Source organism: Gracilinanus agilis, chromosome 5, assembly GCF_016433145.1.
Source record: "Gracilinanus agilis isolate LMUSP501 chromosome 5, AgileGrace, whole genome shotgun sequence".
NCBI lineage: Eukaryota > Metazoa > Chordata > Mammalia > Didelphimorphia > Didelphidae > Gracilinanus > Gracilinanus agilis.
In genome coordinates, this window is record NC_058134.1 from 39,860,777 (window position 1) to 39,872,817 (window position 12,041).

General features: G+C 39.2%; 1 protein-coding gene across 1 annotated transcript in view; it reads left to right on the forward strand.

Annotated features, from left to right (window-relative positions):
- The window catches only part of COL6A6 (collagen type VI alpha 6 chain), a 119,069-nt gene that overhangs the window by 10,042 nt on the left and 96,986 nt on the right, over positions 1-12,041 (forward strand). The window contains exons 5-7 of the mRNA XM_044678894.1: positions 866-1,423; positions 4,924-5,499; positions 7,493-8,062. Of these exons, the coding sequence (XP_044534829.1) occupies positions 866-1,423; positions 4,924-5,499; positions 7,493-8,062 (1,704 nt within the window). The remainder of the gene's footprint in view (positions 1-865; positions 1,424-4,923; positions 5,500-7,492; positions 8,063-12,041) is intronic.

Consider the following 12,041-nt stretch of genomic DNA (forward strand, 5'->3'; position numbering starts at 1 on the left):
GCCTTTGTTATAATTAATTAATTTTCTTTCCTTCCTATACATTTTCTTTCCTTCCTTCTTTCCTTCCTTCCTCTTTCCTTCTGTCTTAGAATCAATATTAAGTGGGGGAGGTGCAGCTGGGTAGCTTAGTGGATTGAGAGCCAGACCTAGAGATGAGAGGTCCTAGGATCAAATCTGGCCTCAGACACTTCCCAGCTGTGTGACCCTGGGCAAGTCACTTAACCCCCATTGCCTACCCTTACCACTCTTCTGCCTTGGAACCCATACACAGTTTTGATTCCAAGATGGAAAGTAAGGGTTTTTAAAAAAAAAGAAAAAATATTAAGTATCAATTCCTAGCAGAAATGCAGTAAGGTTTAGGATATTGGGGTTAAGTGACTTGCCCAGGGCCACACAGCTAGGAAGTGTCTGAAACCAGATTTGAACCCAAGTTGTCCTCTATTCACTAAGCCACCTAGTTGCACCTCTTTCATATGTTTTCATAGTATCATAAATCTGTAACTTGAACAGACCTAGGGGCTCTTATTTTACAGAGAAGGGCTTGGAGTCCCAGGTTGGTTTAAGAGACTTACCCAAAGGCACACAGACTGTATGCATCTACTTGTCTCCAGAGCCAGCATACTTTCTGTTAGACCATACTATATCCTCATAGCAACACTTTAAGATCACACGCCAAAGGAAACTACTTTTAAAATGTTCCTGCCTCCGTGATCTTTGATTTTTTCTTTGCTTAGTATTTGACTAATTGTCAGGCATTTGGCATTTAAATTGAACACACCTGGGTGTATAATTCTCCCTATTTATGTATTTGTATTTTAATATTTTTGGAGGCTTGGATAAACATCCTTATTTTTGTCTCACGCAGCTTGTAAAGACGTGAAAGCTGATGTCATGTTCCTGGTGGATAGTTCTAGAAGCATAGGACTTGAAAATTTCGGGAAAATGAAGGCATTTATGAAAAACCTAGTGAACAAGTCTCAGATTGGAGAAGACCAAGTACAGGTTGGCATCGTCCAATTCAGTGACATGAACAAAGAAGAATTTCAGCTCGATAGATATCGGACCCAACGTGAAATTTCTGAAGCAATAGACAGAATGTCTCACATAGACAGGGAGACCCTGACGGGAAGCGCCCTGAAATTTGTGTCCGACTACTTCCATCCCTCCAAGGGGGCACGTCCCAATGTCAGAAAGTTCCTCATCCTCATCACAGATGGAGAATCACAGGATCCCGTCAAGGACCCAGCTATGGCTCTTCGGCAAGATGGCGTAATTATCTACTCTGTGGGCGTATATGGCGCCAATGAAACCCAGCTTGTGGAAATCAGTGGGAGACCCGAAATGGTTTTTTATGTTGAGACTTTCGATATTCTTAAGCACATAGAAGATGACCTCATTTTTGGCATATGTAACCCCCGGGAAGGTGAGCAGTTTTCACCAGCTCCTTGCACTAGTCTCTTCCGATGGGTCAGATCTCATATAGCACATTCCAAGATCATATCCCATATACTTCCCAGATGCTATCAAGAGTGGCAGCTAATATTTATATAATATTTTAAGTTCTATCAAGAACTTCATATATCATTGAATTTTCACGACAACCCTATGAGCTAAGGACTATAAGTAGTTTTATCCCTATTTTACAGATGAGTAAACTAAGACCAAGAAAGAGTGTGACTTGCCCATTGTCGCATAATCGGTTGGTCAGTAAGCTTTTATTGTGACCACTCTGTGCCAAACACTATGCCAGGTGCTGGAGATACCAATACAAAACACTGTTGTCCTTAAGTATCTTGGGGAGACGACATGCACATAGGTGAATAAAACTTTAAGGTGGTTTTATTGGGAGAGAAATAATAAGAATTTGAAGTGACCAGGAAAGGCTTTCTAGCTTTTGAACTGAGCTCAGAAGGTACCTACAAATTCTAAGAGGCAGAGGTTAGGAGGGAATACATTCGAGACATGAGGGAACAAAGACATGGTGATGAGAAATGGAATGTGGAATGTTCTGTTTTGGGGACAGAAGATAGGCTGTTTGGACTGGGTCATACGTGTGTGATTTTAGAGAAAGATTGAAAAAATCAGAGATGAAATTTAAACCTAGCTCTCTCCTGACTCTGAGCCCAGCATCTATTCTATTAAACCTTATTACTGTTTAGTTAAAAACGAGTAATGTTTGGACTAATTCTTTAGACCTCAGAAATAATTTTTTGTTTTTATTTGAATAGTATTTTATTTAACAGTGTAGCCTGCCATTAAATAATCAGAGAATTCTAAACTATCTATCTAAAGCCCTTTTCCATTGCTGTTTTGGGGGAGTCTCAACCTTTTATTTCATTGGTATAGTAAACTCCCAGTGAAGAAGCTCTCTCCCCCAATACAGCTGAGCCCTTACACTCCAACTGATAATCTTGTGGAGTTACACTAAGTACTACTGGTACACTAAGAGATGAAGTGACTTGCCCAGGGTGGGTCACACAGCCATTAAATGTCAGAGGCAAGACTTGAACCCAGCCTTTTTGACCCTGAGGCCAGTTCTCCATCCATTATCCATCGATTACTTTTGTCGCCATAGTTATCACTAACTAGTGTAATCAATCCCATATATTTTAAAGAATCTGAATAACATGATTCTTTTTCTCAATGTTTCATTTTATTTTTTACATTTTGCTCTAACAATGTCTTTGCCAAATGGAAGTACTATGAAAACTGTGAAGAATTATGCAAATATTAGGCAAAAGAATAATAGCATCTAATATTCATATAGGCTTTCAAGGTTTGCAGATTCATATTATGTTATCTGAGGCTATTGATTAGACCGGTCAGTGTTATCCTCACTTTGCAAATGAGGAATCTGAGGCTGATACGGTTAAATGACTTTTTTGAAGCCCTCAAGATAGTAAGTCTTAGAGTTGGTCTTGAACCCAAGTCATCCTGACTCTAGACCAATACTATTTCCAGGATACCTCCTTGCCTCATTCCCCAAAATTTTTACTATTGATAATATGATGCTAGAGGATAACATTTATTTAGGGAGTACCAGTGTGGTCCTTTATTTAACATTCTAGTTCCCTGAACTATCAACAATTTGAACTCTTAGGGAGACCTTGAAACTGACCCATCAACATTTTGGGCAAACCTGTATTATTTAGACCTCTGAGATGGGAGACCTTGTTCAAGCTATGCCCAGCCATCAGCATATTTTCAGTGGTGCTGATAGCATTATTGAGCAAGAAACATGCGCTAGCAATTTGGCCCTTTCTGAGGGCACTGAATTGTTTGAAGTTCTTTTTGGTGAATTAGTTAAGTTTTGGAATATTCTGTTCCAATGGCTATCATTCAAGTGGCTCATGACCCCAGTAGGGTTTGGTGACAAAGGTTCGAGGGATTGATGCTAAGAATTCTTCAATGGTACCTTACGCAGAATATAATTGCCTAAGTATATCAATAGGCATTTGTTAAATTAGCTTGGAGGTTCACAACATATTTTTTGACTGTTGTTGTTGAAAGAGGTTCAAAGAACAAAAACATGATGAGGACCCATGATTCTCTAGTTTAAGACCCTCGAGTGAGTTCTGCTGATGGCTTAAATATTATTACATCTTTGCTACTCTAATTTTCTTTGGAGTGATCTAATTATGGAAAAGTCGATGGGAGCCCCATGGTAGGGGCCAAACAAGAAATGGGTCCATTTCGATGATGAGATCCAGTCTTAAAAACTGGATTTTTTATGGAAAACTGAATTATTTTAATGGAAAAAAATTTTCCATAAAATCAGAGAGAAAATGTAGGCTTGGTAAGCCAGTCACAATAGAAATGTGAAAAAATGTCACCAAGTTCATTTTCATTTGGACATTCTCCCCAAAGTTTATCATAAGAGTAAGATCTTGGGTTCACACTGATTGGGAAAGAAATAAAGAACCACACCAAGCCAAAGCTAAGTAAAAGAAAGCATATGTAAAATGAACTCTTTATACATGGAAAATTCCAATAAATTTTTATTTAATAAAGTCAAAAATTCACTAACAGTTTTATTCCTGCTATTTCTATGGCTAGTCTTTGCTCTGAAAACATGCTTAATGAAGAGGATTTCTGTGTATTTGTTGCTACTGTCCAAAGGAAGGGGGTCCACAATTAGACACATTGCTTGAATCCCAGATTCTAGAAAAAGTAAGCAAAAATAAAATGAAGAAAAGAACTATTAGTTGGCCTATAATAGATAAAAGCATTTACCCAGATAAATGATTTATTATGCACTTACTATTTTCCAGGGTCTGGGCTAAGCACTAGCCATGCATATAAAACTAATCAAGACATTCTCTGCCTTCACAGAGCTTAAATTTTATTTAAAATTTTAAAAAATATTTTATTTTTCTTCAGTTACACGTAAAAACCATTTTAGCATTCATTTAAAAAGTTTTGAGTTTCAAATTCTCTCCCTCCTTTCCCACTCCATCTCTCAATCCTTTTAGCCCTACTCTCCCTGAGATGATAAGCAATCTGATAGAGATTTTACATATGCAATCATATGAAATATTTTTCCATATTAGTCATTTTGTGGATGAGATCTCAAACAAACAAAAAAAAGGAAAGATAGTGATTTGGTCTGCATTCAGAAGGCATCAGCTCCCTGCAGGCAGATAGCTTTTTCATCATGAGTTTCTGAGATTGTCTTGGATCACTGTTTTGCTGTGAATAACTAGGACATTCACAGTTGTTCATTAAAAAAAATATTGTTGTTACTTTATACAGAGTTCTTCTGGTTCTGCTCAATTCATTTTGCATCAGTAAGAGTTTATTTTTTAAAGAGGAAGGCAACACATAAAGGGATGCTGGAAAGGGGAGGGTGAAGGGGCATGATGAGGCTTCAGGAAGTAATCTTAATAATTTACATCATTGTTTTCCTTCCTATTTCTCTTTCAGAATGTAAACAAATAGAAGTTTTAGATGTAGTGTTCATCATCGATAGCTCTGGCAGTATAGACCATGATGAATACAACATTATGAAAGAGTTCATGATCAAGCTGGTGAAAAAAGCCGACGTTGGCCAGAATCGAGTTCGGTTTGGAGCCTTAAAATACTCCGACGATCCCGAGATTCTTTTTTATCTCGATGAGCATGACACCAAGTCCAAAGTGATTTCAGTTCTCCAGAACGATTACCCTAAAGGAGGAAATACGTACACGGCTGAAGCCCTCGCCTTCTCGGACCACATGTTCACTGAGGCACGGGGCAGCCGCATCCACCAAAAAGTGCCCCAGGTCCTCATCGTGATCACAGATGGCGAATCCCATGATGCCAACCTACTCAATGCCACGGCCAAGGCTTTAAGGGACAAAGGCATTCTCATCCTGGCGGTGGGAATTGCAGGAGCGAATACTGAAGAACTTTTGGCAATGGCTGGGTCGACTGACAAGTATTTCTTTGTGGAAACCTTTGGGGGCCTGAAGGGAATCTTCAGAAATGTGTCAGACAGTATTTGTGGTCCTTCCAAAGTGGGTAAGCTTATACAATCGAGTTTCTGTTATAGGATTAGCCAGGGAAACAAAATGGGAGTGGATGTCATTGGATGGAGGGTTCTTCTTGGTCTAGGGAAAATGGAAAAATCATGATGTTGACTTCTCTTACCTAGCCTGCTGATTTTATTCCCCATCACATGTGTATATACACTTGACTCTCCCCATTGGGAAAAAAATGTATAAAACAAAGCCCTTATAATAACTATGTAGAGTTGAGCTAAACAAATTCCTGGATTGGCTGTCCCAAAATGTCTATCTCATTCTGCATCTTGAGTCTATTGGCTCTCCATTAGGAGGCAGGAGGCATACTACATGGAATCATAGAATCCTAGACCTTTGAGGTCATCGAGTCTGAGCTCCTGCCACAGAGCACATGTTCAGTGTCAAAGTCGAATGATGAGTATTTGTCTCTGAGACCTCTAGAGATCTGGAGAACAGATTCTCAAGTATGTCAGCTACTTTCTGCAGTGGCAATGACAGATGATTCTCAGGCTCATTGCCCTGTATGTCAACCATTCTGTTTTGGAAAAAACTCTAAGACTTTAAAAGTCTTAAGTCTTGCTTTAATCTGAAAGTTTCCTTCCTGGGACTTCCACTACTCAGAACTTGTTCTGAAGATGGTGGCTGTACCCTTTCTCTCTTCCAGACTAAATAGTTTTTCCTTAAGCCATCCCTTGTACAACATGATTTCCAAATATTTGTTTCTGGTTATCCGCCCCTGGACACACTCCCATTTGGCATTGTTCCTTTTACAATGTGGTGCTCAGAATTTAATACAACTCTGAAAGTGTGGTTTAACCAGAGCTGAGCATAGCAGGATAATTAACTCTCGGTTTTTTTGGCTTCACGTTATTAGCCCACTTTGCAGTCAACCCAAACCCCAAGTCTTTTTCAAATAAACTGCTATGAAGTCAGGATTCCCCTGTTTTGATTGATGCTTTTTTAAACCATTCTGATTTCTAGATATTTTCTACTATTTTGTGAATTTTTTCTGTTTTCTTCCCCTAAAGGTTAGCATGATTCTCTGGGGTATGCTGGTAAATTTTAATAATCAGCTTTAGCTCTCTAGGTAGAAACCAAACCAAACCATGTATGCATATACCCTTTTAAGTTTAATCTGAAAGGTTACATTCTCTTCATCACTTTCTTAAGTTTAAACTATCAATTAAAATAATGAAATCAAACCCTGATTTATTGCACAGATTTCAGAGGTATAAATGCTCACAAAGAAAATTTAAGAATCAACTCAGGGGCTAGTTTAAGCCAGCTCCAGAACACCATATAGCATATGGAGGGGAGGGAGGGGTCACAGCAGAGCATACCTCACTTTCCTGTTCATAATGGCACAAGGTTCTTAAGGTTGGCGTCTTTTTTCTCTTATGGGGATTATGGTGCAAGGAAATAATCCTAGTGTCCAGAAAAAAAAAAGGAAGCATTTTCCCAAATGAACTAGAATGTGAGCTGAAAAAATTTTGTGGATCCCCTGGGGATCAAGTCATGTTCATTAATCTGACCTTTGAAAGCCAGTTATTGTTTAGGATTTGAAAATCTCTTAAGATGGCAGGATATACAGATAACAAAAGCCAGGGTGGCCAGGGCTAATCATGCATGTGTATACACACCTTTGGTTCTTCCCAGCTCCCACTAGCTGTTTCATAATAGACAAAGATGGGCATTAGAAAAGGGAGCAGATTGCCATGACAATTCACTCCAGTTATGGGAGTCATGGAAAATGGCATCGGGAACATTAAGAGTAAGTTGAGATCATTCTTTCAACACTCCATAAATGTTCCAATATTCCATAAGTGGCTCAGCTGTGTGGTATCCATATTCGTAATTGCTGATTAATTCAACAAGGCAAGCTTTCTAAATCCGACTAAAAGTTGTTGTTTTTTAAAATTCTCCAACCCACTTTTTAAAGCATGAAAGTAGCATTAAAATTCGATTTTTCCCACTTTTCTCTCTCCCTTCAGAATGCCTTCTGGAGAAGGCAGATCTTGTTTTCCTCATCGATGGTTCTAACAGCATACATCCAGAAGACTTCAAGAAGATGAAGGATTTTCTAGTGTCAGTAGTGGATGACTTTGACATCGGACCTAGCAAAGTACATGTCGGACTGGCTCAGTTCAGTCATATCTACCAGTCTGAGTTTTTCCTGGGGTCATTCACCAGTGAGGGGGAAGTTTCCACTCGAATCGAAATGACTCAACAGGTCTTTGGAAATACCCACATTGGCGCTGCGCTGAGACAAGTGGAGCAATATTTCCGACCAGAGATGGGCAGCAGAATAAATGTGGGCACCCAGCAAGTTTTATTGGTCCTCACTGATGGCCAGTCCCAAGATGAGGTGGCCAAGGCTGCCGAAGACATAAGAAGGAAAGGAATTGACATATATTCTTTGGGCATTGGCGACGTGGATGAGCAGCAACTCATTCAGATAACTGGAACATCGGACAAAAAACTAACAATTGATAACTTTGATGAGCTGAAAAAGATCAAAAAAAGAATAGTGCGCAATATCTGCACACCACGTGGTAGAAGCAGTAAGTAATCTTTGAACTAGTACTTGGCCTACTGCTTGTTTTCCTCTTCTCTTCCTCAAGCTCATGTCTCTAATCTCCTTCCCCTGCATCTTTGGTCCCCAGTTTGCCAGATTGTTCTGTTCATCCCAGTGCTTTCTAATGATGTATGTGGGTTATGCCCTTTTGAGTTTGAAATGACAGAGATCTTTTCTATGTAAATGTGAGAAATTTAGAGTCAGGATATTTTTCTCTACTTCATCTTTCTGACTGATTTTATTTCCAGCAAAGAAGGCTTGATATGAGAAAGGGAAGTATGTGAAATGTGGACATCGTGTGTGGAGAAAAGCATGGTGATCATTCATTCAGCAAGCATTAATAAACTTTTATGTACAAGGCATTGTACTGAGTTCTAGGAGAGATCTAGTCCCTGCCCTTAAGAAGTTTATATTAACCTTTCAAACTGTAGAGGTTAATGTTGAAATGTTTTTGTAAGAATTCAATTTAGTAAAGAACCTACTAATATTAAAACCTTTGATAGCTTTTGGTTGCCATAGAAGCCCTGGCTTACTAAATTGGTGCTCATCGTTTGAAAATTATTGTTTACTATAGCCTAGCAATAGGTGAGAAAGCAAATTAGTAGATAGTCATGAGCACGTTAGGTAAAGATTTATGAGCCTTAACTAATGAGATTTCATATTGGTAAAGTCCTTATCTCTATGCCTTTTGCAGGGTAGATGATTAATAAATCCTGTCCTCATCCCCTGCCCCTTCCCCTTCTCCTTCCCTTTCCTCTTTCCAAACTTATAATTAAAGAAACTGTCAAATATCAATGAAAAGTTAGGGGGAAAATTACATTTTCCCCCCATCCAAGTTCCCATGAAATATATCTCTGGATCCTCTAAGGATCTATCTGTAGAACTGAGGTTAAGAACCTTTACCTTAAGCACATCCAAGGTTTCTTCTATTTCTAGCCCATACCCCATTCCCACGAACTGAACAATGTAGCAGAGGAGAAGTCATCTTATCCTCACTTAGGGAGAACTAAGATCAAGAAGTTTGGCATCCCAGTAATGAATGTAACTGCTGTTTTTATTTCATGGAAAACAATCATTAGAGTGATGAGGAAATTACCTTTATTTATGATAAACTCCAGTAATAAAGAATGCCCAAGATTTGTAGTAGCCATGATGGTGCCTGGAGATCAACATGAATGGAGCTCCTTCATAGCTTCAAAGGAAAACATAAATTAACAAGGAGAAAGATTACCAACACCACTTCCATCTCTCAATCTTTGTTAAAAACACCATTTCTACTTGGACATCATGCAATTAGGGAAATGGGGTGATTGATCTCTTTTTTCCCTTTGATTTGTTTTCTTTGTATGATTGACCAGAGATGATCAGATGCTTACATTATTAAAAGTTAGTAATGGGGACAGCAAAGTGGCTCAGTAGATAGAGAGTCAGACCTAGAGAAGGGAGGTCCTATGTTCAAGTCCAGACCTCAGACACTTCCCAGCTGTGTGATCCTGGGCAAGTCACTTAATCCCCATTGTATCTTATCTTCTTATCTTTCTTCTGCTATCCCTTATGTCTCTTCTTCCTTGGAACCCATACATAGTTTTGATTCTAATATGGAAGGTAAAGGAAAAAAATTGTAAAGAGTTAGTAACAAAATCAAAGGATTTGCTAATTAATGGCTTGACTAATTTATGAAAATATAAGTTTGCATTTTTTTCATACCTCTTCATGAGCACCTCTTGAAGGCACCACAGGAAGTTCAACCATAAGCTACTAGAGTACCACCTAGTGGCAAAGTAATTAAACTATATTAATTCATATTCAAGTTTTTTTGCAAATGAATCTGTTATACAAATGAAAATATGAAAAGTGAAAATGATATAGCCTTCCTAAAACACTCATTTATTTCTAACTCCTCCTTTACTGAAACCCTCCTGGTTTCTTATTGTGGCATGAAAGTGACTGTGCTTAAAAGGTTATGACAATGGAGCATAAACTCTAGTAGGTTCTGTAAAACTGGGAAGGCATGAATGGATGGATGGAGAGATAGATAGACAGATGGAAACCCTTGTTAAGCACTCACTAAATGTCAGGCACTGTGCTAAACATTGGGAATACAAATATAAATAGGCAGAATGGTCATTCCCCTCAAGGAGATTATGTTCTAAAGGGGAAAAATAACACCCAGAGGGAAAGGTACACTCATGACAATATGGCAAGGAACTGAGGATGAGGGCGCAACATAGGTAGCCCGGTGCAGAAATATCTAGGAAGTGGCTTGGGAGTCTGATTCCTGACCAGCGCAAGAAGGCTTCTAATATAAGCCCAACAATGGAGTGTCCAGTCCAAAGACCAGCGCACTCATGTCCATAATAGTTGCTCATCATCAAAGTGGCCCAGGGTCATGAAATCTTTGGTTCCCACCATTCCAGAAGACCATCTAGAAAACCTAATGATGATGTTGATAAACTGATACAGGTTCAGTCATTGTCTTCTATGCAGATTCCTTTGCTATTCTATATATCAAACTTAAATCTTTCTCTTCAGTTCCATTCTTGCATCACCAACTATCTTTTGAACATTTCCAGCTGGATGTCCCTTTGATACCATTCTCATATTCATATTCTCTCTCTCTCTCTCTCTCTCTCTCTCTCTCTCTCTCTCTCTCTCTCCCACTTTCTCACCTCCTATCCTTCCCTCTCCCCATTTCTTCCCTCACATCAAGCCTAAAAAGTAAAGTTTTTATAACTTAAACCTATAGTTTTGATTCTGCCCTATGGGACCAAACCAAACAGTCTGATAGCCTTTTAGATTCTTGCAGGCCTCTATCAGGTTCTCCCTTAGTGTTCACTTCTCCAGGTTAAACAACTGGGCCTTACATGATATGGATTCAAGGTCCTTTGCCATCTTGGTTGCCTTTCTCGGGACATAATAGGTGCTTAACAAATACCATTCCCTACTACTGTCATGCATTCTTTTGCCCCCGTCATCTGAATAGGATGCTTCTTGACGATTAAAAAAAACTGGAAGCAGGCAAAAGAGATGAGCTTTTCTTTGGCTTTGATAATGCATTGCTCTGCTTCAAACCTGGTTGTGAAAATATAGTAATAGAATGTACCTTTGGAATTTTTTTCTTTGCTCAACGGGTTCCATTAAGGGACCATGAGAAAAGTTACCAGGATTTCTTTAAGAAATAGTTTATAAGACTTGCAAAACTTAGCAAGTTCTCAGTGTCTCGGAAGTGGGAAGTTTCCCAAGAAATAGATCAATTCACAATTGCTGTGTAAACAAAGTAGACTGTCCCCCCACCTCCTCACCCCCAAGGATATTTCTTTAGCCAAGTTCTTCAAAGTGTTTATGGGCCCTGTGTCTTTTCTTCTTTTTTTCCCTCTAATGTTTTTGTTTAATGTTTAAGTAGCTGGCCCCAAACATTGGACCTCTTCTGGCTGTTCTTTCCCCTTGGTTCTCAGATTTAGTCAGAGTATTCGTGAGAGAATGATGGTGCAAGCATCTACCTGAAATGCTGAACCTAACCAGAGGGAAGAAGTCAGGGTGACTCTCACTTCTGCTTTTTATTCCCTCTTGGACCCTGGGAAATTCTGGCAGCAAACATGATTAGGTTGTTTGAATGGTTAGATCTACTGGTGTTCCAATCTTTTTTCTTCTAAGGCTTACTAAATTGAATCCAATCTCATAACATCTGAGATCCATTGTCTCTTGGCAGGGGGAGAGAGAGAGAGAGAGAGAGCGAGAGAGAGAGAGAGAGAGAGAGAGAGAGAGAGAGAGAGAGAGAGAGAGAGACTGAGAGAGAGACTGAGAGAGAGACAGAGTGAGAGAATATCCCAATAGGACTTAGATATCGAAAGGATTTGTGCTAACATATGTGGCCGGGCATCAAGATACCCATAGATGCCTATTAGCTAAGATGGAGCAAGTTTGCAGCAGACTGAACCAGAAAGCAACTCTCTGCATGTGCTGGT